This window comes from Chelmon rostratus, chromosome 2, assembly GCF_017976325.1.
Source record: "Chelmon rostratus isolate fCheRos1 chromosome 2, fCheRos1.pri, whole genome shotgun sequence".
Classification (NCBI taxonomy): domain Eukaryota; kingdom Metazoa; phylum Chordata; class Actinopteri; order Chaetodontiformes; family Chaetodontidae; genus Chelmon; species Chelmon rostratus.
The window spans coordinates 5,997,406-6,022,368 of record NC_055659.1 but is presented as its reverse complement, the minus strand read 5'-3'; the positions used below and the strand labels follow the sequence as shown (position 1 = coordinate 6,022,368).

The 24,963-nt window shown below is 39.7% G+C and overlaps 2 protein-coding genes across 3 annotated transcripts in view; one reads left to right on the top strand and one right to left on the bottom strand.

Moving 5' to 3' along the window:
* The window catches only part of LOC121620225 (centromere protein P), a 95,177-nt gene that overhangs the window by 38,591 nt on the left and 31,623 nt on the right, over nucleotides 1-24,963 (top strand). The window lies entirely within an intron of this gene.
* aspn (asporin (LRR class 1)) lies at nucleotides 8,025-18,901 on the bottom strand. Its single transcript, XM_041956182.1, has 8 exons — nucleotides 18,768-18,901; nucleotides 15,503-15,781; nucleotides 14,773-14,885; nucleotides 12,974-13,187; nucleotides 11,781-11,891; nucleotides 11,477-11,570; nucleotides 11,013-11,151; nucleotides 8,025-9,407 (listed from the first exon to the last, which is right to left on the bottom strand). Exons 2-8 carry the CDS (start codon nucleotides 15,735-15,737, stop codon nucleotides 9,210-9,212), a joined length of 1,104 nt encoding a protein of 367 aa, XP_041812116.1. The 5' UTR covers nucleotides 15,738-15,781; nucleotides 18,768-18,901; the 3' UTR covers nucleotides 8,025-9,209.

Here is a 24,963-nt window from a genome sequence, read left to right as displayed (position 1 = left end):
TTCCTTGCAAAAAGCATCACTGCTGGGATTCTCTCACATGAACAAACAGGCCTTTCAGACTTCGCCTCTAAACATTTTAATTTCATTGGCCTCATTTAGCCTTGGCACTGCTGTGGATGAGTTGGTCGTGTATGTTTTAGTTTTGTGTTTCTGTGTTTTTGGACAGTGAATGTGTGTTGAGTGAGCGCTGACAGACTAAATGTCCAATTTTCTCCAACTTTTGAGAGGTTTTTTTTTCTTCTTCTGTGATTTTGGCGTTGTGAAGTGTTTGATTCCTCCCTGAAAGCGTCCACTGCAGTCTGAGGAGACTGTGTGCCTTATTCGTTGTTTGGGTTTGTTGGCCGTAACTATGAAGGATTTGTCGCGCACTAGAAAAACGATGATGCCCTGGTAGAGAAGCCCTCTGATTAGAAGAGCTTCTGCAGTAAACTCATGAAATGTGCAAGGCTAAAAACATGGAAGGGCCTTACTGGCCCGACATAACCCAAAATAACCCAATGCATTTTTTGTGCATTTATAAATGTAATTCTAAACTGGATCCTGAAAGCACTATCTTATCTACCTTTTTTTTAATATCAAAGGCTTCATGTGGACAGAGGCTAAAGATAAGAGAAGGTGATGTGTTTTCAAATTTGGCAGGTTGAAAGTGGAAGTACTTCTAAGAGCAGGTTTTACACGTCTCAACAGACGTCTTCTTATTTTTCTATCAGGACTCTTCAAATAGCTGTTCCAACAATGCATTTTTATTTACGTGTCATGGTTTTTAGACTTTTGTACGTGAATGATAGATATTTTTATTGGTCCAAGTCTTACTAATATCGTTAATGAGTGAGCAGACAGATGATTTGACAAGTTGGAAATGAATCCCCACATTAGACAAGCAAGCAGAGAAAACGGTGAAATTTAAAATAATTACGCCAACTGTCCATTGTTAATATTCATACTGACCACCTTCTGTTTCACCTTTTACCTAACTTACTTACCATTGTTATGTTTACACAGTTTTCCTGTGCATTGAGGGATTATTGCTGACTTAGCGGCGCTTATGTGGCCTACATTGTAGCGGTCCTTGAAGAAGACAAAATAAGATAAAACCGTATTTATCCCCAGCCGGGGAAATTTGGGCATTACAGCAGCATGTAATAGCAGTGGGAAGAAAAAACAGCAGCAGAGGTAGAGAACATTCGTTTCTCCTGAAAACCATGCTGCTCTATGGGCTTTACTTATTTATCTTTTACTGATCTGGAGCTTTTTGACAGGAAGCGTGAGATAGCAGGAAGAAGCGGAGTTAGGTGACCTTTCAACTTGTCGAGCAGATTTGCAGTGGTAAATCTCTTAAAAGAAGGAACATCATATTTGAAAACACTGACATTCTTCTAGCTGGAAAGTTAATGAGAATTAGAGGGTAGCATGATATTTCAGTAGCCTTGAATTCATCAGTGAGTTGTGAAGTGATTAATGAGGTTTTCGAGACTCCAATCAGAGGAGCGACTGAAAGCAGTGGTCCTCTCCCACTTAATGACTCTACCATTGCCCACTCTGTCCTCAGTTTATACTCTGGAAACCTGAGCTCCCTCTGTGCCTCCTCTGCCTCTTTTGTTGGCCTCTAACCAGCTTTGTCCAGGCTCTCAGTATAACCAAGGTCATTTACTGCATCTGAAGACAAACATGTCAAAGATAATGTTAGAAATAGCAAACCATAAAATCCCAACGTTTCTCCTTTTTCTGTGATGGAAAATATTTCTGACACTCTGGGCATCAAATGCATAATTATCATCAAACTCAAGTCCAGCACGATTTTGCTCCAACCAAACTCAAAAATGCAGCCAACTTTGAAAATGAGACCTCTTCAACCGTCAGTGTAAAGTCAATTCATTATGACAAGTCAGATTGGATTATGAATGTCCGACACTAATCTGAGTTTAAAAAGCACTAAAATATGGTAGATTTTTAAAAAGGTTTACATTTAACACTGTTGTTTTTAGACTTCTGTAAAATCTTTGATGTGATGGAACTATAAAATCTGTGAAATTGTAAAGTTGATCCTCGCTGGTGCAGTCGACCCGTGGAACTGCTGGATCTTACACCTCATCTACAGTTAATCATTTCAGGCAGTGAGATATTGACACTATTAATATTCTTGTTGTTATTATTATACACAACTGTTTAATAGATAAGGGAGGCTGAAGAGTCGGGAAGAGGAGGACAGGACATAGATCTGAACTTGCTGTTTTTGGATTTAAAATATTTGAACTGTAGAGAGGGGAAGCTGATTTATCTCCACAGGCAGTTAAACAGCCTTTAAAGTAGGCACGTTCCTGGGAAGACGCAATAAATCCAACAGATATCCCAGATTTACAGTTTTTGCCAAAAAAAGAGAGAGAGACAGAAAGAACAAAAGTGTCCACCAGCTTTTCGCCTGAAAGAGCTTACTGAGGCCCTTTTGAGGAGGAGGCGACTAAAAGAGGAAAATGAGGTTAAAAGATGAGACTGACTGATATCTTAGTGGTTTTTGTGGGAATATTGCATAATCACAACAACATTAGGTAAAGAAATACAGCATGGCTGAGGAGTAAAGGCTGTAGATGACCTTCTCACAGGAGTATCCCAAATCCTGTTTTTATTGTGCTTTGGACATGATGATGATCAATTAATCACTTCACAGAAAGTTAATTGACCATAATCAAATTATAGTTGTAAAGTTATAGCCATTTATCAAAGAAAATATACATCACAACCATTAATGATAGAAATCCAGCCAGTTGGTGTCAACTTTAAACTAACTTCAGCTCAATGCCGACTCTAAACGCGGTCAGCTGGTGGTGATCAGACAGTTTGTTGTCTGATCTGCAGTGTAGCTGTCTCTTTCCTCACACATCGCCACCTGATGTAGCCGTTCATCGAAGTTTTTCCCAACCTGTAAAACTTTTCATTGGGATATGCTGCTCTGATTAATGGCGGTTAATAACATAATAATAATAACATAAAATGTGATCTTCAGTCAAACACCTGCTGAATCAGGAAGATCCTGATGCATCTCACCCCATGTTGAGTATAGTAACTAGAACACGGCTCACTCGTTTAATACATGCCTTTTGCTGTGTGAATTGGCACCACTGTTTTCTCTGAGGCTTAATGATCTTAAATCATAAGACATAATTAACATGTACTCTACTTCAGCATGCAGAGCGTTTTCTTATCGTTGATCAGCATATTTTCCTCACTAGTTTTACTGACTGAAGACTCATCTGTGCTGGATAGAAAGCTGGTAGAATTAAGTCCGGGGTGGAAGAAGAATTGGAAGAGGGAGAGGAAATGACAATAGTAAAGTAGAAGAGACGAGTAAGAGGAGTAAAAGCAGAGAGTGAAGAGAGGTAAAAGCCCTGAAGTTAGGTCTACTTTGTGTGTGTATGTATGTGTGTGTGTCTCTGTGTGTGTGTGTGTGGCTGTGAGACGTGGCAGAACGAGGCCTGGCCAACCAGCAGATCTGTTCCATATGTTTCCTGGAGAGAAAGAGAGGCAGCTCCCCACCACCCCACCCACAATACAACGAGTTTTCATTTAAAAAGACAAAAAAGTCAAGAGGCAGATCATCCGCAGCAGTGTGTTGTTGGCCTGCACTTCAGCTTGGTGTCATTGTCTGTGGACTGTAGATATTAGTTTCAGGTAAAAATGGAACTGATAAAGGCAGTTTGCAGGTGTTGGGTTTCTGAGAATCTGCAGTGAGCTGGCTGCTGTTTGACAGGGGCCTCCCAGAGAGACTGAGAGGGCAAAGAAAACACACACACATCCCTTCACGTTTTCACATTGGTTTCATCACATTCATCATTCCTTGGTGCGTGCGTGTGTGCGTGCGTGCGTGTGTTTGTTTCACTGTTTGAATTGTTTTTGTCAGCAGGTTAGAATAAAGAACTTTTTGTGTCTAACATTAACAACCAGCTGCTCCCAAAATATATTTCCAAGCAATTTCCATAAAGTTGTTGGGAAATTGGAAAAATCACTGTGCCTTTGTCTTTAACTGACAGCCTATTGTGTTACATAAGATGAAACCTTACCAATGTATGTTACACACAAACCACCTGTTTCAACTTGAATATCACATTCCTGGGAGTAGTGCCTGTAGTGATGAACCCACAGAGAATTATCACCAGCTCTGTTGTTCCAATCAGCCTTGTTTTCAGCAGCAGCAGCCGCCAGCTGTTTTCAGCAAACCTCTTCTCTGATAAAATCACTGTACACTACCTGCCCAGCACCAGACAAGACACCAGACCACCCAGACCGACAAAGTTAGAGAGACTTATTGATGAAGAAAGTTGAACATCTGGCAACGTAAAAGCCAGATTTGTTTCTCTCAAAGGTTGATGGGGACCAAACTAGAGCTAGAAGGAGCATAAATAGTGGACTTCATCAAGTTGACACTAACAAAACACTAAATGCGTAATGATTTTGCGGTACGTGTAAATAAGCAGCACACTCACCATACCAACTTTGTAATAATATGTCAATGTTGTGTATAAAGCTTTTTTTGAAAAGATAAGTTTAGAGAAGTAATTTCTGAGCTGAGGGGCCTAAGCTGCACAAGCCTGCTTACCTGTAGTCTTGAGCCATTGGGAATTGAGAGACAAAACCTAATTCAAGCAATTAACATTGGCTACTCCAATGCCATCACCTAAGCAGAATGTCATCTCATACAGGAGGGGAGTGGGTTTAATTTCAGCATCGAGGCAGGGGGCACGTGTCAAGCTAACAACATTTAGTATCCTTATTTGATTATCTTTGGACAGCTGTGACATATATAATGCGAAATTAGCTTGCCTACTGGTAACTTAGCTAATTAGCAAGCTTTAATTATGGGCAGGCAATATTACCTTAAGATTAGTTAGCACAGTGGTTCCCGAACCCTTTCTGCAGGGCCCCCTTTTGTAGATATTTTCAACCCCCCTACAGCTACATGTATTCATTTGCTCACAAACTCCCAATTTATTTGAAACATTGTCTGTAATCAATACAGAACTGTAACTTCAGTGTTATCTTACTGAAAAAAATAAATAAGGAACAAGTCACTTTTAGAGTCGAGACATTAAAAGTTACAGTGCAACATGCTTCTTCTAGATTTTTACTGTCATCATTGTTTTCTACTTATTTTCTCTAAAGTACCTTTCTGAACAAAAATGTCAAGTTTACCACCAAAAGAAAGGAAGCACATTTTCTCTGCAAGAATTACACATTTAGACCTGCAATCTTTTTGACTGGTGCGTTATTGCTTCGTGCTGTAGATCTTCTCAGCTATCGTGTATATGCAACTCTGTGAGCTACTTTGCCGAAGGCGAGTTCAGTATTTGAAGGCTCAGACGCTGCATTAGTGAAGTGACTCTGTTGTGCACGACAGTTGAGTAGTTTTTTCTGAAAAAATCTACAGGCTTCTCTTTGTGTGAGGGATGTCAAGTCTCCAAGTGACATTTAACTTCTTTGGCTTCATATTGTCAGAAGCTAATATTTTGAGACACACAGCACGCTGTGGTCTCTCCTCATTACCCACCCTTGTACTGGTGAAGCCGAGGACGAGACGCGCTTCGTCATATTTTCTTGTCTTTGTTTTGGTAGTTGCGAAGTTCAGCATAGATTTGTCGTCTGCTTTAGGTTTACCTGCCAGTCCTGTCACAAACTTGTCCATGCTTTCCTAGCAGTGCAGAACCATGCACCATATGTAATTTCCTTTGCCGTGCCCCCTTTTTATAAGTCTGGGCCCTCCAGTTTGGGATCCACTTAGTTAGCAAACTAGCAAAAACTACCCCTAAAAATAAAGTTGAAAAACATTACCCAATTGCTTATTAGCTGCCATCACAATTGACAAGTTACTTGGTTTGAAAATATTAGGCAAATGCACTTGCTCTGAATGTTGTGTGGACATGCTCCATGTGTCCCCCCTAAGATCTAAGACTATGTTTGTCAATGACTTAATTTATGAGTTTGAACATGTGCAAAATAAAACCAAACCTTTATTGTACCAGAAAAAATTCCAACAGCATTCAAGTCCTCATTATCCAGTGAAGAAATAAAATGTGCAGCTTAATCTGCTGACAAGACTTTTTCTTTCAGTGTTTTTTATTGATGAGTCTGAACAGATCTCCAGAATGTGGTTGGGGTGAGTCCTGTGCACCATCTGTTCATTAAAAATTGGTCTACATGGACACTTAGTTGTTAGTTGTGTTGGTGGATATGTTAATATTGGATGCAGGAGCAGTTCAAAAGGAAGTGAGCTGGTTAGATGAGGAGCTGCAGGGTGCTTTCTGCAGTTTGAGTGACTCGATTTCAAACATCGTAGAGACAGGCAACACCTTTTACTTTGTCCTTTCAGTTGTATGGAGAACCAGCTGCATCGTGAGTTCTGATCATGGTTTCTTTGAGGGTCAAACATAGTTTTTTAACTCTCAAGAAGAAAGTGACTAAATCCCTAAATGTCAAGCTATTCCTTTAAGTCCTGGATCAGGGCTACTTTCAACCCTGCCAGAGTCTTCAGTGGCTCGATCTTTACAAATGACATTGACATTGTTCAAGCCTGCATTATTTCTTGTACATTTAAGTTGAGATCCCAAAATTTCCTGAGACACCTGAATCAAAATGGATTAATACCTGGTATAAATGTACAAGACATCTACAATATCTCCATATGATGAAATGTTGCAGCTATAAAAACATGAATAGCCAATCAAAGTTATGTATCGTACAGTATCAGCTGTTGTAACATTTACAAGACCTCTCATTCTTTCACCACTGTCCAGTTCAGGGTGGCTTCTAGAGAGTTCCGTTTTTAGTAGTGGTAAGGTAGACCAATTTGGCAACCATAGCAAAATTGAGACAAAATGGTTTCTCAAATTGTCCCGTTACTGCAGTACAGTCTCGCAGGAAGCCACATTTTTTCAACACTATGGATTTGAAATCTGAACCAATCACTCTGTGTCTCCATTCTTCCGTTTCAATCTCCTGACCTCCACTGACACCAAGAGAACTACCTGTAACTATTTAGTGTGTAGTGACATCTGCTGGTGGGTAAAGGAATAGCTCAACTGGTCTGGAGTGAGAGTGGAGAACTAATATTTTTCTTAGTTTAAACTATCACTTAATATTTTTATTTGCAAACACACTGACAGAACCTATAATATTTCATGATAAACTGAACAAGGTAATCCTCAGGACAATATCACAACTTTACCTCCCACAGCAAGTTCAAAGTGATTATCAAGGGGGAACCTTGTTTAGAGTTAGTGCTGCAACATAAGATCATTAATTGATTATTCAGTCAGAAAAGCAGTTGACTGGCAGTGATTTTCATAATCTATTAACTGTTTAAGGAAAGCAAAAGCAAAAAGAAATGAAAACTATGTAAAGTTGGTGATTATCTTTGCCAACCCCCCCCCCCCACACACACACCCCCCTCCTAATATCCTTACAACCAGTACCTTGCCCATTGATTTTTGCAGATATGCTTTATTCATGCATTGTCTGATATTTTAAAGGACCAGTGTGTATGATTTAGGGGGATTTATTGACAGAATGGCAGAAGGGGAATATAATATTTATAAGAAAGTTTTCATTTGTGGATAATCACCTGAAAATAAGAACAGTATTTTCGTTACCTTAGAATGAGCTCTTTATATCTACAGAGGTAGTGGGTCATCTTCCATCATGTTATACCATCATTCAGTAGCCCAAAATGGACAAACCAAACACAACTCTCGAGAGTACCTTGTCATGACTTTCATGGCCACCAGAGGTTCTCCTACACACTGGAAAGGGAGGGCTGAGGGGAGGTGTATTTAGTTGATTGACCCTCAACACTAGATGACACTAAATCCTACACACTGGTCCTTTAAGTCAAATTTATCCATAGCCTAAAATGACAAGTTTGACCTAGAGGAGAAGAGGATGTGACAATAATGGCTCAAATAACAAAATCAAATGTTTACTCCCCCCACACCAATCCACTTCTAATAAGACAATAAGTAAAGACATAAATGGGGAGGTGTTCCAGGTTTTATTTGAAGACATACTAAATAAATATAGCACCATTTCAGAGGAGAGATCACTGGTGGAGACAGGAACATTTTTGTAAGGAAGAGATGTTCTGAGACATTCCTGAATCAACATTACCTGCTTATAATTTCAATGATAACTGTAGTTCAATTGGTTGCAATATTTCATTAAAACAATGTGACGTTTTGGGTTTACATCAAGGACAATGTATAATCCAGTCTCACATGTAGCTTTCAGTTTCTAAATAAAGACAATACAAACATGCAGTGAGATAATATAAAACATCCACATAAAGACAAACATCGGGCTTCAAAGTGACTTATTGCACTTAATAATGCCATCATCATTCATTGCCTGTACAGACTTCTGCTGGGAGGAAAAGGTTAAGCTCCTGTTGTGTTCGAGCTCTGACATATGATGACTCTCTATGATCAGTTCAACGTCTTTAAAAAAACCTTAAAAAAGGCATAAATATTTAAAGAAATGACAAAGGAGGGCAAAGTCTATTTTGTTTGTTATTTAGAAGTGTTACAAAGACAACTTCAACTCTGTAATTTTCTGCTGTATCTCATTTAAAGTGTTCTTATTTTTAAACTAGAAGGGAAAAAACTAAAAAGGATCTCTTTTGTTAAAAAGGCATCAGCTTGTAATGCTACTCAAGTCAAGTCACTAGGTGGTTTTACTCAAAGTGACCAGATGGAGGTGCTTTATTCCTGGGAAAGTATACACAGCAAAGGTTGAGTGACAAAAGAAAAGGATCGTCTTAATGCACCTCACAAAGGTGGGCTCTGGTGTTGAATTTCATTATAATGTACAGCTGTTCGTGTTATTATGGCCACTCCCTGTATACTGACTGTTAACGTTGTCTTAGTGTTAGCTTATGATTAAACAGCCCATCATTCAGAATACAGTTTTGTTTTTTGTTTTGTTTTTTTCTCCAGGCTGAGAGCTTGTGTGTAACTTGTACCACCATTCAACAGCATGTACTACAGTTTCTATACACCAATATAATGACATTTTCTCTCATTTCCTGAATAGCTAACACTTTAGAAATGCAGTTTCATCTTGTTTTATCTATCAGAGTTATTTCCAGCTCCTTCCTTATACTGTAACGATGATATTGGCAAGTCTTGATTTCTGAACTGTCTGGAACGCATAGTTTTCACTCCCGACTTCTACTTTCTGAAGTTTCCAAGCTGAACGCCCCTCCGTCCAGTCACACAGCGAAAGGTGGCAGGCTGGATGTCCCAGTATTTAACAGGATTGGCAAACAGACTGATGCCAGTGTACAGGTTCTTCTTGATACTGGGGTTGATGGGACAGAAGTCATTGACTCCCACACTACTGATTTTGTTGCCATGGAGGAAAATGACCTAAACAAAGAGAGAAGATTTCAGTTATTTTTCTGCCTTGTCAGTAAGCCAACCATGATTAGGAGCTCTGTTCTAATGCTGCTTAACTGCTACCTTGGAAACTCAAAATCATAACCTTTAGACCAGGAAATAAAGACTTGAATAGTCTGAGTTACAAGTTGAAAATCATTTTGTAGCTCCAGGTTGTTATTACCTGGGATAGTAGTTGCCTTTTTCCCCCCAGGAAAATCTGTTTTAGTCTGACATATTTAAACCTCTCTGGTCACAATGTCTGTGCACACTTCCAGAGGGATTACATTGCAGCCCGTTTTGTGGCTTCCGGCTGCTGTGGTCTCAATCAATACTGCAAAATCTTCAGAAATTTTAATCTCCATTTGTCATTTGGGCCCAATAACATGGGAAAACAGGGCCTGTAATCAGGTAATATGTAACATATGTGCCATCCCACATAACAATATGTGGGGTGGCACCAATTAGAAACTCAGCACATAAAGTTACTGTATGGTATAGGACATTATTTTATTTGTTTATTTTGTTATGTATAGGTATTTAGCTCTTTTAAAAGACATGTTTATGTTGAAATAATATACAAGTAGTATGTCTGTTGTTGTATTGGTTACCTGTCTTATGGACATAATGCAAAAATAGATATTCAACTAGTTCATAACAGTGAGAGTTTTTTTAGAAGGAATAATCAAATCTAACAAATAACAACTTAACTGTTTCTCTTCATTTCTAATGTTACAACACTTCAGTGGAGGTTACACATCAGGGAATGCGATAAGACTGTATACTTTGCTGTCCTTTGTTCTTATATGATGAGATTTGGTGAGAAGTTAAATAGTTTAGGTATCTCGTGAGGTAAGATGAGCATGAGGTTGACAGGTGGATTGATGCAGCATCAGCGGTGATGCAGATGCTGTAAAGGACATTTGTGGTCAAAAGGGAGCCGAGCCTAAAGACAAAGGTCTCGATTATTATGTTCCAGCCTCCATCTACGGTGATACATTTTGGGTAGCGACCAAAAGGATGACATACTGTAATGGATACAAACAGCTGAAATTAGTTTTCTTTGCAGGGTGCATGAGCTCAGACATGTGGAAGGAGTTTGGAGTGAAACAGCTGCTCCTTCACAGTGAGAGGAAGAAAGATTAAAAACAGCCACTTGAGGTTGTTCGGTCATGTCATCAGGGTCCCTCTGGAGGTTTTATGGACCTCAGGAAACTCAGGGCTTGTTTAGCACTGTGCCACCGCAACTCTAGAAATTCTAGTTTGATCTATATGTGTCCAATACAGCAACAGGTCCTGGACATGTTTAACCTATCTTAGGACAAAGGGGGAAAAAGTCTACCTCCAAAGTTGTCTGATTTGTAGAAATAGAAATGTACAAAAACACGCATTTTTTAAGTTGACGTTAGCCTGGAGCTATTTGTCAATCAACACAGCTTGGTGCATTGACTGCATGCAGCATCTCAGAAGGCCTGCCCTCATATGGGGTTGCCAGATTTTAGCTCTGTCCTAACTCTACTGGCAGATTTGTGACATGTACTTTAACCTACGGGTACTGATCAGTGTGCCAGATTTGCTGCAGCGTCTGTTTCTCACCTGGAGGTAGCGCAGGGAGCTGAGGCCTGGTGGGACCTTTTTCATACGGTTGTTGTCCAGGTGGATCTCACGGATGTTCGGGATGCTGACAAAGCTGCCATTTTCTACAAACTTGATCTGGTTAAAACCCAGTCTTAGCCTGCAAAAATGACAAAAGTATCACAACTTGTGAATAGCAATCACCCACAAATTAAAAAGTTATTGAAAACAGATTAACACATCCAATTCATAAACGTACCTATATCTAAATATGGTGATAGAGATAAAAAATTCTGATGAACGTCAATTTGACCTTTGGGTATTTACAGTGGATATTTCTCATGTTTACCAAACCTTCAATATACAGTGAGTCAGAAAAACACTCAATTTTGAGTTTTGAAGAATTAATATGTACAACAGCCTGCACAAAATGTTTGATCACTGGCAAATGTAAGTTTCTAGGATGCAATGTGGCTGGTTTTCACCTCTGCAAATTTTTATATCTGATGAAGTCTTCTACTTCCACCTTAGAGATCTTGTTGTAGTCCAGGCTCAGCTCTGTGATGGAGGATGGGAAGTCTGGCAGATACAAAACACACCAAATATTTGAAAATAAAACTGTTAAATCACAGGATCATATTAACAGACATTAGCAGTGTTTATGCCTTATTTAGTTATACAGTTGAGGTCTAGTGTAATGTAAAACTGTAGGTGGGTGACTGAAGGAGAAAGAAAAGTTTACCATTAATGTGTTTAAATCAGCATGCCATGAGGTGAGTGATATCCTACCTTTTGGTACAGCAGTTAGTTTGGCCTCTGCTATGCCGACATACAGGGTTGACAAGCCGTTAAAAGCTCCCAGCTCAATCCCACTGTTGGCCAGAGGGTTGGCACCCAGCTCTGTTTGGAGCACAAAGCATCGCGTTTAATTATTAATGATCCATTATATCTCCTGATTATGGTAGAGAACATGCATCAAGTGAATTACAGTAGATCTATCAGCTGATCTTCTCGATCTGGTCAGCTTTGTTTACATATGTGCAAATACATAATCAAGAAACCATCTTGAAAAAGCCTGGACAAAATTTACCTGAATGTTCTTTTGATAACAAGTAAAAACTTGGGTTGATTGAAATAAGATTTAGTTTAGTCTCTTATTGTTAATAATATTCTATCTTGCTATCTGTGGTGCAAGTCTTCGTTTCCCATCAGAATGTGATTCAGCACTGTTTTGTTAATGAGAGGAGCTCCCCATAGTTTCATGTTAAGAAACACTTTACAAGCCCTTTTCGCCAAAGATTAATTCAACTAAACTCTAGTATTACTCATTAATTCTTTGATGTACTACGAATCAGCAGGGCAGACCCGTATGCAGTTCTGTTCGTACTGCATGTATGCTCACACGTTCCCATACATTCCCAGTCAGCGTTGTTGTCTGCACACTCCTCATGCAGGTTCTTGCAGACAAGACCAGATAGAATTTCTGTTATGCAGACTCTCGCAGATATGCAGATGCAGAAACCACAATGTGGAACTCTAAGGGTCATGGGAGTAACGACTGTTGTCTCGTAGACAGAAGTAGTGCGACTTTCTCACAGCATTGCCGGAGCTTATTAGTGTTAATATGGATTATTCGGTGTGTAAAGTGCCTCAAGGTTAATGCATTTGATCTCCCAACCACGCCGATACCACCATCTTTACAAGTTAAACCTTAAACAAGTAATTCGGCTCTCCACATGGGAGGCAGATGAGGTTTTCGGACTTGTTGTCTGCAGTTTACCCTTCAAACCAAACAGTAGTGTAGCACTTTATCCATTACTTCTTTCTGGTTAAAGCATTGTTAAATCAATGAAATTATCTGCTTTAGTGTTGACTAAAAACTTGCAGACATCTCTTTGGCAAAGGACTGGACAGCCCTGACCTTCAAGTACATTAACATTACATTACTGCTGCTGATACACAAAGCTGAAACCAGGTCTTACCCAGCACATGGAGTTTCCTCAGGCCTTTAAATGCATCCTTCTGGATTCTGTTGATCTTGTTTTCATGGAAGCGGAGCTCGATGACATTGGGAGGCAGGTTTGCAGGGATCTCAGTCAGCAGGTTGTAGGAGAGGTACAGCAGTCTCAGATTGTTCATGTTTCTGAAGGCCTTGGGGTGAATCTTAGAGATCTTGTTGTTGATCAGAAACAGGCCCTGTTGTGGAAAAAACGAAATTAGAATAAAGCTGCTGAATTTCTTACAGCAGGTGTAAGAATGGAACAGTTGCACCATTTAAGACTCAATGACAAGCCACCGTATTAGCACAGAGCTGCGGCTGCAGCTTGTTATCACTTTTTGCTTTGACACAGTATATTATAATTCAGACTTTTAGGCCTTCCCAGCTGGGAAAACATTAGCTCAATCAAAGATTTGCACTTGCATTTGGTTCAGATATTTATGACTCCCAGAACATGTATCATATTGCCTTTAGTCAGTCTCTGACTTTTCATCTAGTGTCACCAGAAGGTTTACATTTCTGGTTTTGAGTGAAACATGTAAGCAAACACTGGAGGGGGATTGTCATCAAATATTGCATTCTTCACATTGCCCACAAAATGCATTGTAGTAACTTTGGTCATCCCCTGACTTTTCATCCAGCGCCATCATCAGGTCAAAATGTCAGGTTGTCCATACTCCAGTTTCTAAAAGATGAAAATGAACTACAACAACTTCTGATTTCCTACACGCTCAGGCCTTACTTCAGCAAACACAACCTTGCGGTGTGCTAGGTGGAATTTGAAACTGAGAATTGTGGCACTTATTCTCAGCGGCTTCACCTTGATCCTTGGCTTGGATTGAACCTCACATTTGTACTTTGCTTTGCGCAAAAGCATTTGCCAAATTAATAAATACAATCATAAATGTTACAACCAAATACGTGCAAAATTAATGACATTCCCATGGGCATCAGCTGTTCTAAACAAAGATGGTGAAAATGTGAAGCATTGTCATTGTGAGCATGCATTATGCTCAAAGCACTGTTGTGCATAAGTGCAGCCTCACAGAGCTGCTAATGTAGCTCTATAGCCTCTTACAACATTTTCCAGTTTTCTGTCTCACACACGTCTGGCCAAACAGATCCACCGCTGTTTTAATCAGTCCCGCTTTCTACACAGGCCCTGTAACGGCTCACCTTTCACTTGCTCTACACACATGGAAATGCGACCCAAAGAGCATTTTTATGCTTTAAGTCTATTTTCTTTCATTATAGCTGCATAACTACTGTGATTTTCTTACAAAAAAAACTGCATCTGCACACATCCTTTGTAGTCACAGACAGAGACGTGAACCTGCTGCTGCTCTGCTAACGTGCTGTTTTTGCTATGTGGACTGCAAAGACTCTGTGTTAGTCTTGTTAACAATGAACTAGCCACTCCTTTCCACTTGGCATATGGCCAAGATTTCCATGGTGGTTTTGAATTGGTCAAATTTGGTCCATATACAGCAAAATGGAATCGTGCTGATGTGTGGACACCATTTGTTCGTTTTAGTGTATGGTTTAATTGGTCGGAGGCAGAGAGACTGATACAGAGCCAGTATCATTCAGACATTACTCAAACTTGAAATTGGACATGTGAACTTATTTGCTCATCTAGTCTGTTTTCATCAGATGGTTTGAGGTTATTCTTTACTTCTTTAACTTCTGGCATGCCCTGTTGTTAAGGTATATTTAATGTAAACAGGGGTTGTGGCATTGAGGCTATGTGCAGAGCAAACCAGCTCTGAAGGTTTCTCCTACATAAAGCTTGTTGAGGCCTTTAAAGTCATCCTCCTTGATCTCAGTGATATCGTTGTTTTGGAGGTCTAGGATCACAGTGTCTTCAGGAATCTTCTCTGGAACAGAGATTTGACCTGTTGGCAGAAACACAAATGCCTGATTAAAGACCAGAGATGGATCAAAACTGATGAAATTCAGAGCTTAGACAACATCTGTGTGTCACACATAAAACACTGAGATATACTAAAGAAGAAGTCAATAGAGTCTCTCTGATGCAAACTCTGCCATCTGATTTCTCAAGTAATGATGCATCAGTGATTCTTGGTTGAACATATATGATAATGCATGACAAATCAGAGACAAAGCAGTAAGCCACTGTTAGCTGCACACCAAAGTTTATAAGACTTTTTTTCATAGCCTTACATTGAAATGCTGCAGTAAAGATAGAAGTGTGTGGTTAAAATTAGTCAGTGAGGGAGTGGCCTACATCATTTGACAGAGGAAAGGTCAAGGCACAATAGCCAGCATGTGCCAATGAATGTGATATTTTTTCTGCTAAAGAGGACAATTTAGGTCATAACTTGATGCAATGAAATGCCAGTATGTTGTTCTTTTTACAGCACTTTAACCACCTTAACTTTAACCACAAAATGAGTGCAGTGCACGGAGATACAGCTTGCTGCCCAGGAGAATGCAGTCACTCTCTCAACTGGAGAAAGTGGCCTTGCTCTGCACAATGTTGTGTTCTAACCCTGGTCGGAGCACTGCACCACTCGGGGTGAGCAATGGCAACCAGCCGGACAATCGTCATCATCATAGTCGTCGTCATCATCGTCATCGTCGTCATTGTCGTCATCGTCGTCATCATCATCACCCCTGTCAGCCATCATGATGTCATAGTTTTTCATGAAGTCCATGACATTGATTGGCTGGTAGGGTTTGGCATTGCCTAGCGCCAGCAGGCAAAGCAGGAGGAAGACACTCATGGTTTTAGAAGAAGACTGGTCAGTGAAACAGCAGCCAGGGAGAGCTGTAGGAAAATGCAGACGTTACGTTAGCTCTAGAACTAATAAGGCTCGACTGTGATGTCAACGAGGAAATAACCCGTCCAAGCAGTGGAATGTTTTCTGTTTGTTTTTTCCTGCAGTTTTATTCCAGCATCAACAGAACAGGGATGCAGAGCCTTGTAGTTTACCTCAGTTTACACTGTCCACATGGACGACCCACTGTAATGTGATGGTTTCACATGGGAAAAGTTTGTGATAGTTCAGATTTCGCAGGCCATTTTAGAATTGCCTGTGGAAGTTGGTCACCTTTGATGTGTAATCTCTCAGTTGTTTACTGTATGCATTTCAAAGTCATCCTGAGAATGACGAACTCCTACGCAGTGTTTAACAAGAGAACAAGGAGTTTCACAGCATCTATTTTTCATCTGTTTTAACCACTTCTGTGTTGATCATATTGATTTAAGAGGTATTTACAAGTGCTGAATTTTGCAGCAATATGACAGAATGCAACCCGACCTGACCCACCTCTATTGACATTGCAAAATTACTTAAATGTAATAATCTGATAATCACTGTCTGTTAGTCTTATTCTTGTTATTTGGCATCTAAGTACTTCAACATCTTTCAGCGTAGAAACTTATTTCAAACTCGCTGTTTTGTATCATTCATACTTTCCGAAATAGTTAACAGTTTAGCAGTTTTTTCCCACGTTCTAATGAAGGGGACAAACTGTCGGTTTCTCAGCATGGCAACCGTTAATTAGTTGGGGACACGCTGCAAATTGAGATTTGCTGAATAGACAGGTTTTCTGATCTCTTATGTGTCACCATGGTTGTATTACAGATAAACAAAGGTGTTGTTTACAGATATTTAAACATTTTTAACTGTAACTGCTATTTCAGTTCTTTCGTTGCTTCCTGCCTCTAAGGTGAAAGTTTAGTAAATGACCAGCCTGACCCAGCAGTTGACTGTCTGGTGCCCTCACAGGTGAACAGTTATAATGTGTTATAATGTTATAATGCATTAATTTAACATTCCTTTACTGTATGTACAATACATTTCTACCACACACAGTAACCAATACACACAAACAACTCAGCTCCTTTCAGTTCACGTCAGCTCATTGCAGTGTTTATAGGGTTTAGATCTCAGCAATTTTACCCTCATTCCAACTAACACACTTAAATGACACCTCAACGTCTCCTTACTCTTAAGCTCATCTAAGTCCTTACTCTAAAACTCTAATTTTAACACCTTTCATCGTTTACACTACATTTTGCACTCTTCATCTCTTTTCTATTATAAATCTTTGATAGTGCATTATATTTTGTAAACCAATTACCTCAAAGTTCTACTTAAGTATAGTACCTCAGTAAATATACTTAGTAAAATCCAATAATGGTGGTTACCATGGTAACATGATGCTAGCATTTCAAAGAGTTTTTTCCCTGCAGCTGGTTTTCCTATGGCACTATAGTCGACTTAGTTGTATAAAACTTTAGTAGTCTTAATGCTTAACAGTGCTAATGTCACAGCAGACCCACCAAAACATTTCTCAGTGAAGCAGTTGAGATTCAGTTTTACAGCCCCAAATTACCCTGATTTAGGATGTATTGCTAAAACAGTGCATGGTGAAAGGGCATGCAGAGTTCCTGGAGTGATCAGTTTCAGTAAGTGCTGCTCTTTTTTTCTATCAGTGTTTCCATGAGGCTCTGAAAACCTTTAATGGAAAGGAGGTCTTGCAGCCAACATAAATGTTTCTCCAGCCCTCACCTATTCAGCATCTGTGGTGATTCACAAAATGATATATATATATCTTCGTCTATTACACATTGGACAGCCAGCAGAGAGAGGCTGAGATCGTCTGGTTGCGTGCCTCGGGTAATCTTTATGGATTCTGAGCCCTTCAGTGGAGCAGTCAGTCCACCCACAAATATGTAGTGGTGGTCGAGCATCCTGCTGCAACAGCAAATACCACACAGCAAAGACCCTTCCTCTGCACCACACTGTCTTTTGTTCCACATGTGCTCATTTAGTACAAAGGGGGCTATTTTCTTGATGTGTGTTTTGCAACTTGGTGGTAAGTCGGAGACAATTATCCAATTATTGTGCTTTCCTTCCGTAATCAAATAAGTGTTGCGAACTGCTACAGTAAATCTGACTTCCCTCTAGTCAGACTGGTGCAGGTAGAGTGTTTTTGCTCACAGTCTGAATTATACTCCATTCTCTAGAGGCTTGCAATTCATAAAACATCCAAACCTGAGGGACGTCTCCAGCGTTTATGCTCCTCTGATCCCTGCTGTCTCCATCAGGGCTCACTTACAGTATATGTCACTACCACCAAAGAACATTTGCTTTATAATTAGCAATTAATTATCACAATTATAGCTAAATAATTTTCTGTTTATCGTCTATTCGGTTAATTGTTTCAGCACTCATATCAGCGTGAGAGCGATCTGCTTTGTACTTCAAGCAATTTTGGAAAATTGAAGTGATTCAAGTTCCCTCATGTGTTTGTATTTACAAGCTTATATTGCTTGTACTCCGTGGAAAATTACTTTGCATTTTTGTCAGATGAGATCAACTTGAACCAGGACTCCATGCAAGTAACACATGAATAACCACAGTATTCAATGTAAAGTACAACCATTAAGCATTGTCTTAAGATTTTGCGCATTATGTAGTTAACTTAAACATGAACCACAGACTTATGAACATTCCTGTAAATTGATCTTGTTGCATTTAAAGTTTTGTCTCTTATTTATTGCCTATTTTTCCTACACTACAGACCGAGATCAGCTGGTGAAATTAAGATTTTCAGACTAAAATTTGCAGCCTAGTCCTTTGGCTCCACTGAAACCTTTAAGGTATTCAGCAGGAGACTTGTAAACTGACCTAAACACCTCAAAGATGCTACATTCTCTGAAAATAAAACATGCCAGATTGACTAGTTACAAACTTGAAAAGATGAGGTAGCTGTTTTGTTAATAAATCCAGGGTGTGTCCTACCTCAACCGTCAGGTGTGTTTGTGTCCTGGTTTAAACCCCACGCAGTGAGCAGAGCAGCAGCAGGGTCCAGCTGGAAGGCTGAGAGTTGGATCCTCAGTCAATACATTCCCAGTGAATGGAGAACAGCATCACCCTCTCTCTCCAGAGAAAAAAAAAAAAAACGGCCCCCAGAACACCCCCTCCGACGGAAAACCTCTGCCGTTAGGGTGAGAGGTTCAGTTTCAGTTAAAAGCTCTCCACTCTTGCTGTGATCACACCATCTGTACGTCTCAGGGACTAGGTTTGGGAAGGCATTGTTAGGACTTTAGTCATGTGCTTTTCATCAGGAGCTTTGAAGTGATGCCAGGATAGTTAGCTTCAGGCTCCTGAATGCTCAAGTCTTTATATAGCACATACTGGTAGGTCTATCACCTCCCCTCTCTTCATAGCCGACTGCCATATTAAATATTTTGCATCAACATGAATGGGTCCTACACTAAGGCCTGTTGGCAGCTGGTTAAACAAGGATATGGGACTGTACAGCTGCTGTAGCTGTTTGTGTTTTCTCAGTGAAACATCAACAGTTAGGATGGAGGTGAGACGACCCTTTCAGGGATTTTTAAGATGATGATCCATCATTTCATTTGAGGAATTCCTTCATTTGGCTGCTCCACAGTAGCTGACTCCCCCAAAGGAAGAACCGAGGCTGCTATGTTTACCTACAGTACATTTAGCTAAACATCAGTGAAATGATCAACAGGAGGAGCATGTTTAAGATGTAGTGATGCTTGTCATCAGGTAGTTGTTGATCTTTATGGTTAATGGGACGGAATGATAAAAGCAGCTATTATTGACCACTTTTTTACATTTTTTCCTAAAAATGATCATGGAAAAATATATTTTGAATTGAAAAAGATACGAAGACACTGCAGCACTCTCTTAAAACAATCCGCCCAGACAATAGAAATACAGACTTTCAAGACTTTATTTACAGTATAGTGTCTAATGTTTTAAACAAGTGATATTTAAGCCTCTTTTCTCACACACACTTTCTTACTCCATGTAAATATACTGGCAGTGGTGCATTTAGGTCTTATGTCTGAATAAGCATGCCAAGTAAAAGTCTCTAAGGCAACTTGGCACGGTCTGACCTGTAACATTTCAGTTACATCACAACTCAAATCTTTCAAAATATTGACACTCATTTTTAGAAAAGTCTTAGAACCAATTATCACATTATCCATTATCACAGAGGCAATTTAAAAGTTGCCATCAGAGTCAGTGAGAGCTGGTAGCTTTCTCTTTGTGTTTTTACAGATGTCTTCTGAGACAGGAGAGGCTGAAGAGAAACAGAAGTGATGCTTTGCAACATCCAGTCAACACTGTTTGATTGTGTTGTGTTCTGCATGAAGTGTATCTTAACAAGGCACATCAGGAGAGCCTAAAGCTTTACGTTTGAGGCAGGAATGAGAAATACCTCCCAAGAATGGAAAAAGCTAACAGGAGTTTGCTCCCTCAGGGGTTCACGTGTTATACTGTTCCTTTTTCCATTCAGTGCTGTTATTTTCTGCTGAGCTGAGCTGGAACAGCATCCTGAGGCACAACTTATGGCGGAGCCAGACCATCCAAATATGCCCTGGTTTGGCAGTCAGGCCAGCTGAAATGGGAGCGGGTGTTCTGGTTTTGATGCATCTTCTCAATGTGGAAATCATATTTTCCAAACCATCACAGATCTGGTTAAATGACCATCTCATCAACAAGAAGCCTGCTGAACTCTGTCATGTTCAGCATACTCTTTTTAAGCATTTTAAGATTGTTTTTCTCACAAGTAGTTTCCAATTCTTCCAGAAAACTGAAATTAGTAATGGTATTTCTGGCACAATATTTGTGTCAGATTAAATTACATTTGCAGACTGTTGCAGCATTGACTATTGGTTCTCCTGCTTATTGTTCCATCCAACAGCAAAACTACTGTGTATGTCTCCTATTCTTAGACAACTCTCATTCATGAAAGCTTCATTATCAGCAACGTGTGGAAGAACAGAACATAAAGTTCCATTTGTAGTTAAATCACCTGTTCATGCATGCATCATCTCATGCATGCTGTTGGCCCTGACATCATGGACCACTAAAACTGATCACATGGTTTAACCTCCCAGAGGTGTAAGGCACTGCCGCACTCCTCAGTTCTCGTCATCAAAAATGTGTAAACCAGGGCGTCCTGCTGGCCTTTAAGATCCCAACCATGTAATCAAAAGGTTCCTGGTTTGCGTCTGGCCAAGACCTTCACTGCAACTTATTTAGACTGTTTGTTTTTTAGGGGACACTTGGAGTTGATTTGTTGTGTTATCGTTTTCACAATTTCATTTATTTGTCACATTTGAATTTCTGATCTCATGACATACTTTGTGTTCTCTGTTTTATGCTGCTGTACTCAAATCACCGTTGTTATTAGTGCCTGTTGTGGTCACTGATTAGATTTTTTAAAAAGGCATTACCGATAAAATGTTAAAGCAGCAACAATTAGTCAGCAGCACTTATGATAAAGATCATAAACTTATTTGTTTAGAAATCTTAAAAGCAACTTTGTTAAAAGACCAAAGGCATCACCAAGTCATCATGGAAACCTCAGAACATTTTTCACCTCGCCAGTAGTGAGCGAGCTGCCCGGTCACCATGAAAGAGACTCATGATTTTCGATGTTTACCTGAGAAGTCAAACATTTTACCAATCCCAGCTGAAGTTTAACAAGCACTACACTGTTGGTGAATTTCAACACGGAGCTGAACAGTACCTCAATTCTACTGTAAGCAACTATTATCTGATATGTAAGCAAGTCCACATTTATGGTTCTCCTGTTAAAACCTCAAGCTCAGTTTCCAGTGCCTCATAATCACAGCCTCATTGCTCTGCTGAAACAATACTCTGTTATGAGCCAGATTTTAAGATTAAAGGATGCCATTTTCACAAACATTGCAGGATTCTGATTAGACCCCGATGTAAACGTGCTTCAGAGTTTTCTGCTTTCTCTGCACTATGAGAGGACACTGGCTTCATTCTGCACCACAAGCCTACCAGTAAATGCTACCGTGGTATGCTTGCTTTGATATCAGTATATCCTGGTGGTATTTTGTCTCTATCTGTCCAAAAAGCAACCTTTGAAATGTGGAACTTTTGTTGTGAGCAGGACATTTGTTGTGCCGTCATCCTCTCCTCAGGGGGATCTTGTGCATGAAAATCTCATACTTCTCAGCTGACTCGTCTGCCACAGAAAGATTTAATTCAGTAGCTTTAATAGTCCAAAGAGGGAAATTGGTTTGTGGTTGTGAAAATTTTTATGGCGTAATTGTTTGAATTACAGTATTCAAACTGCAAATTAAATGTTAGAGATTGTTTCCTGGTGGGAGATGGTCTGCGTTCCTCATGGGAGGTGGTCAGGATGTCTCTTGTCTCTTAGGATCTCATATTTTCCAACCCATCAGACGTCTGTGACGGCTCTGGACCGACTGGAGCTTGTTGCGTTCTTATTTTGACGAGAATTTCCTCCAGCTGAGCCTTTAAAGCTGTGAGTCACCCGGGCAACTTGCAGGGCGATGGTGCCAAGCATTTGCCTCAGCACTGCAGTTGCATTAGTGCCACAGGAACATCTTGTTGCCAGGAAACATTTCAATAGAGCTGTGACAGGGTCACAACTCAGCATGTTACCTGCTGCTGGCAGAGTTACCCAACCAGGCTGCACAACAGACCAGTGTTCACCATCCTCAGACTTCACCATGACCTCACCTCACCATGAGTCCACCTGCTGCAGGAATTTTTGAGGCTGATACCAATAGAGCATTTTTTTTTGTTGCTGTTTTTTAAAAACCGGATAATTAAAAATAATGAGAATAGGCTCCAGTTCCCTGAGTGCTCAGGAGTTTGGGTACAGCAGGATGGCCAAATGGGTAGAATTGTCATATCATCAAAGTCTAAGTCAAATAGATTGTACATGGTGTAGCAGTGAGTTTTAATTATGAGCTAATCCTTTCCTTTCCTAATGAGCTGTCCTTTCCTGAATTTACCCTTCTTGGTATTGTTTGACAGTCCCCTGGTTTGATCAACAGCTGTTTCTTGCATTTGCCATCTGGTCTAATTTGACCTGGGAATGTACGTTAAACAAGCACACAATTACTTTCAAAGTGAAGTTGTTGCAAAGTGTGTTAAACAATGTGGTACATTCTGTCCATTAAGATTTTAATAGATGTTAAAGGACACAGTAAACGCTGAAAAGACTTGCTGTGAATAGTCTTGACACAGGCAACGTCAGTCAGTCCAAGTGGTCTGAAACTATGATAATGGCTCCATTATAAGATTATGTAATTTGGTGTTTATTTAGGTTTAAATGTTGCAACTTTTTCATTAAACTTGTTTAAAGTCATTATAAAATTACACACCCTTAAGTAATAACCTACTTTCACTATAGTCATGTACACTCTATTTAATTAGTTGGTATGCAGCAGTTTAGAAAAATAAGCAATGTTAGGATAGTGGTACATATTTAAGAATAAATGTTAGGTGCCCTCACTTTATTTTACATCCAAATGAAGCTGTTTAGATCAGTGGTTCCAAGCCTTTTTGGCTTGTGACCCCTTAATATGAAGTAATACTTGTGACCCATTGTCAGTGGGTATATATGTCTATAGACTATGACTTAAAATTGAAAACAAAAAATCTGTTTTATTTGAATACATGTTGGAGGGCAAAGATAAGAATTTCCTGTACTTAACATTAATAAAGTGAACAACTAAATAAAATGTAAATTTGTGCAACATGTTTTTTTTCTGCTTTCAGTGTTTTAATATACCAGCTTTATCCTGAAAGAATTCATCCTCTTGTGAAGCTGACTGATTGTCCAACCTCATAATAGTTATCTCGACATGATGAATATGTGCTGAGTACTTCAGGCTGAATTTGTGGGTGTATTTGTCAGCTATATGTTCTCATCCTGAGGAACAATCTGAAGGGATCATGTGACAAATGACTATTAGATTGTTCCTTCATGTGTTGGGTTTGTGAGACTGATGAACGCAGCAGCTGTTCACGTTGGCAGACAGGAAGAATTCTCTCTTTTCTACAGGAAAACCTTTGATCTCTGAGCTTCGGCTCATTGGAAGGAAGTTTTCCAGCTGAAGTATGATGACATGATGACTGCCAGCATCTAGAAACTGACCAGACATTACTGATTGTTGTTTTTATTGCTTTTCTACTTTTAGGTTTGTTTTCGTCTGCATATAATTACCTAATATTTCCAATTTGTCTTACCGAAGAAGGAGCTGAGGTTTTTGTCCTCTTCACATTTTAGCTTTTCTGTTCCAATCGTGCTTTTGATCTGTCTGCTACTGAAATAAATGATCCTAAACCTCAGGCTTTCAGAGGAAAATGTTATGATATAGTTGGCTTCCAGCTCTGATAATTACAGCTTTCAGCAAATGTGTATTGCATGAGGGTAGACGACATGTGATGCAAAGTTTGCCACATTTTTACCATGACTCATTCTTTAAGAGTCATTATGGCTCCACCTCCTCCCCGAGGCCTGAAGTGTTAATTTGATAACATGAAAAATAAATGAATGTTCTCCTCAATGTACTGGATGTGCTTACAGTGATGGGGATCAGGGAATCCAGTGGAATATAACCTAAATTCTTGTTTAGATAAGTGAGTCATACTGTACACCTCACAGGTTGAATATTTGCAGTCAATGTCAACATGCATCTAATCCTAAAAATGTGCAAGATGTTGCACAATGTTCCAGATGGGAACATGAGGCTCATTTGTCCCGGTTCCAGACCTCTGAATCACCACTCCGATTTTTTTCATCAGTTCAAATGAATCTGGTGTTGTACTCATTGACAGCACTTCCTTGGTTATGAGGCTGATAACATCCATGAAATCTTTCGTTTTTGCTGTAAAATTTTACAGCGGGTTAGAATTAATTAGAGACAATAGGAGTTATAAAGCAGTTTTCACCACTAATAGTCAACAGTCCATTAGCTGCAGTGATTGAATCAGTTTGGTTCTGTAAACTAGATAGTAAATATCTGAGTCATTACGGCTGCTCTGATATATTCCGCAATGGACTATGAAATGGACCTGCTCTATATTGGGTGCTGGTGTACGTGTTCCACACTCTAGAAATCAAAATGTTGAACAAGAAGAACCGTCATGCTTGTAGGTGTAG

Coding starts and splice junctions, on each gene's coding strand:
- aspn (XM_041956182.1), bottom strand. CDS start 15,737: ATGAGTGTCTTCCTCCTGCTTTGCCTGCTGGCGCTAGGCAATGCCAAA. Junction 11,571..11,780: donor ACTAACTGCTGTACCAAAAG/GTAGGATATCAC, acceptor TGTATCTGCCAG/ACTTCCCATCCTCCATCACA. Junction 11,152..11,476: donor AGATATAAAAATTTGCAGAG/GTGAAAACCAGC, acceptor TCATTTTTGCAG/GCTAAGACTGGGTTTTAACC.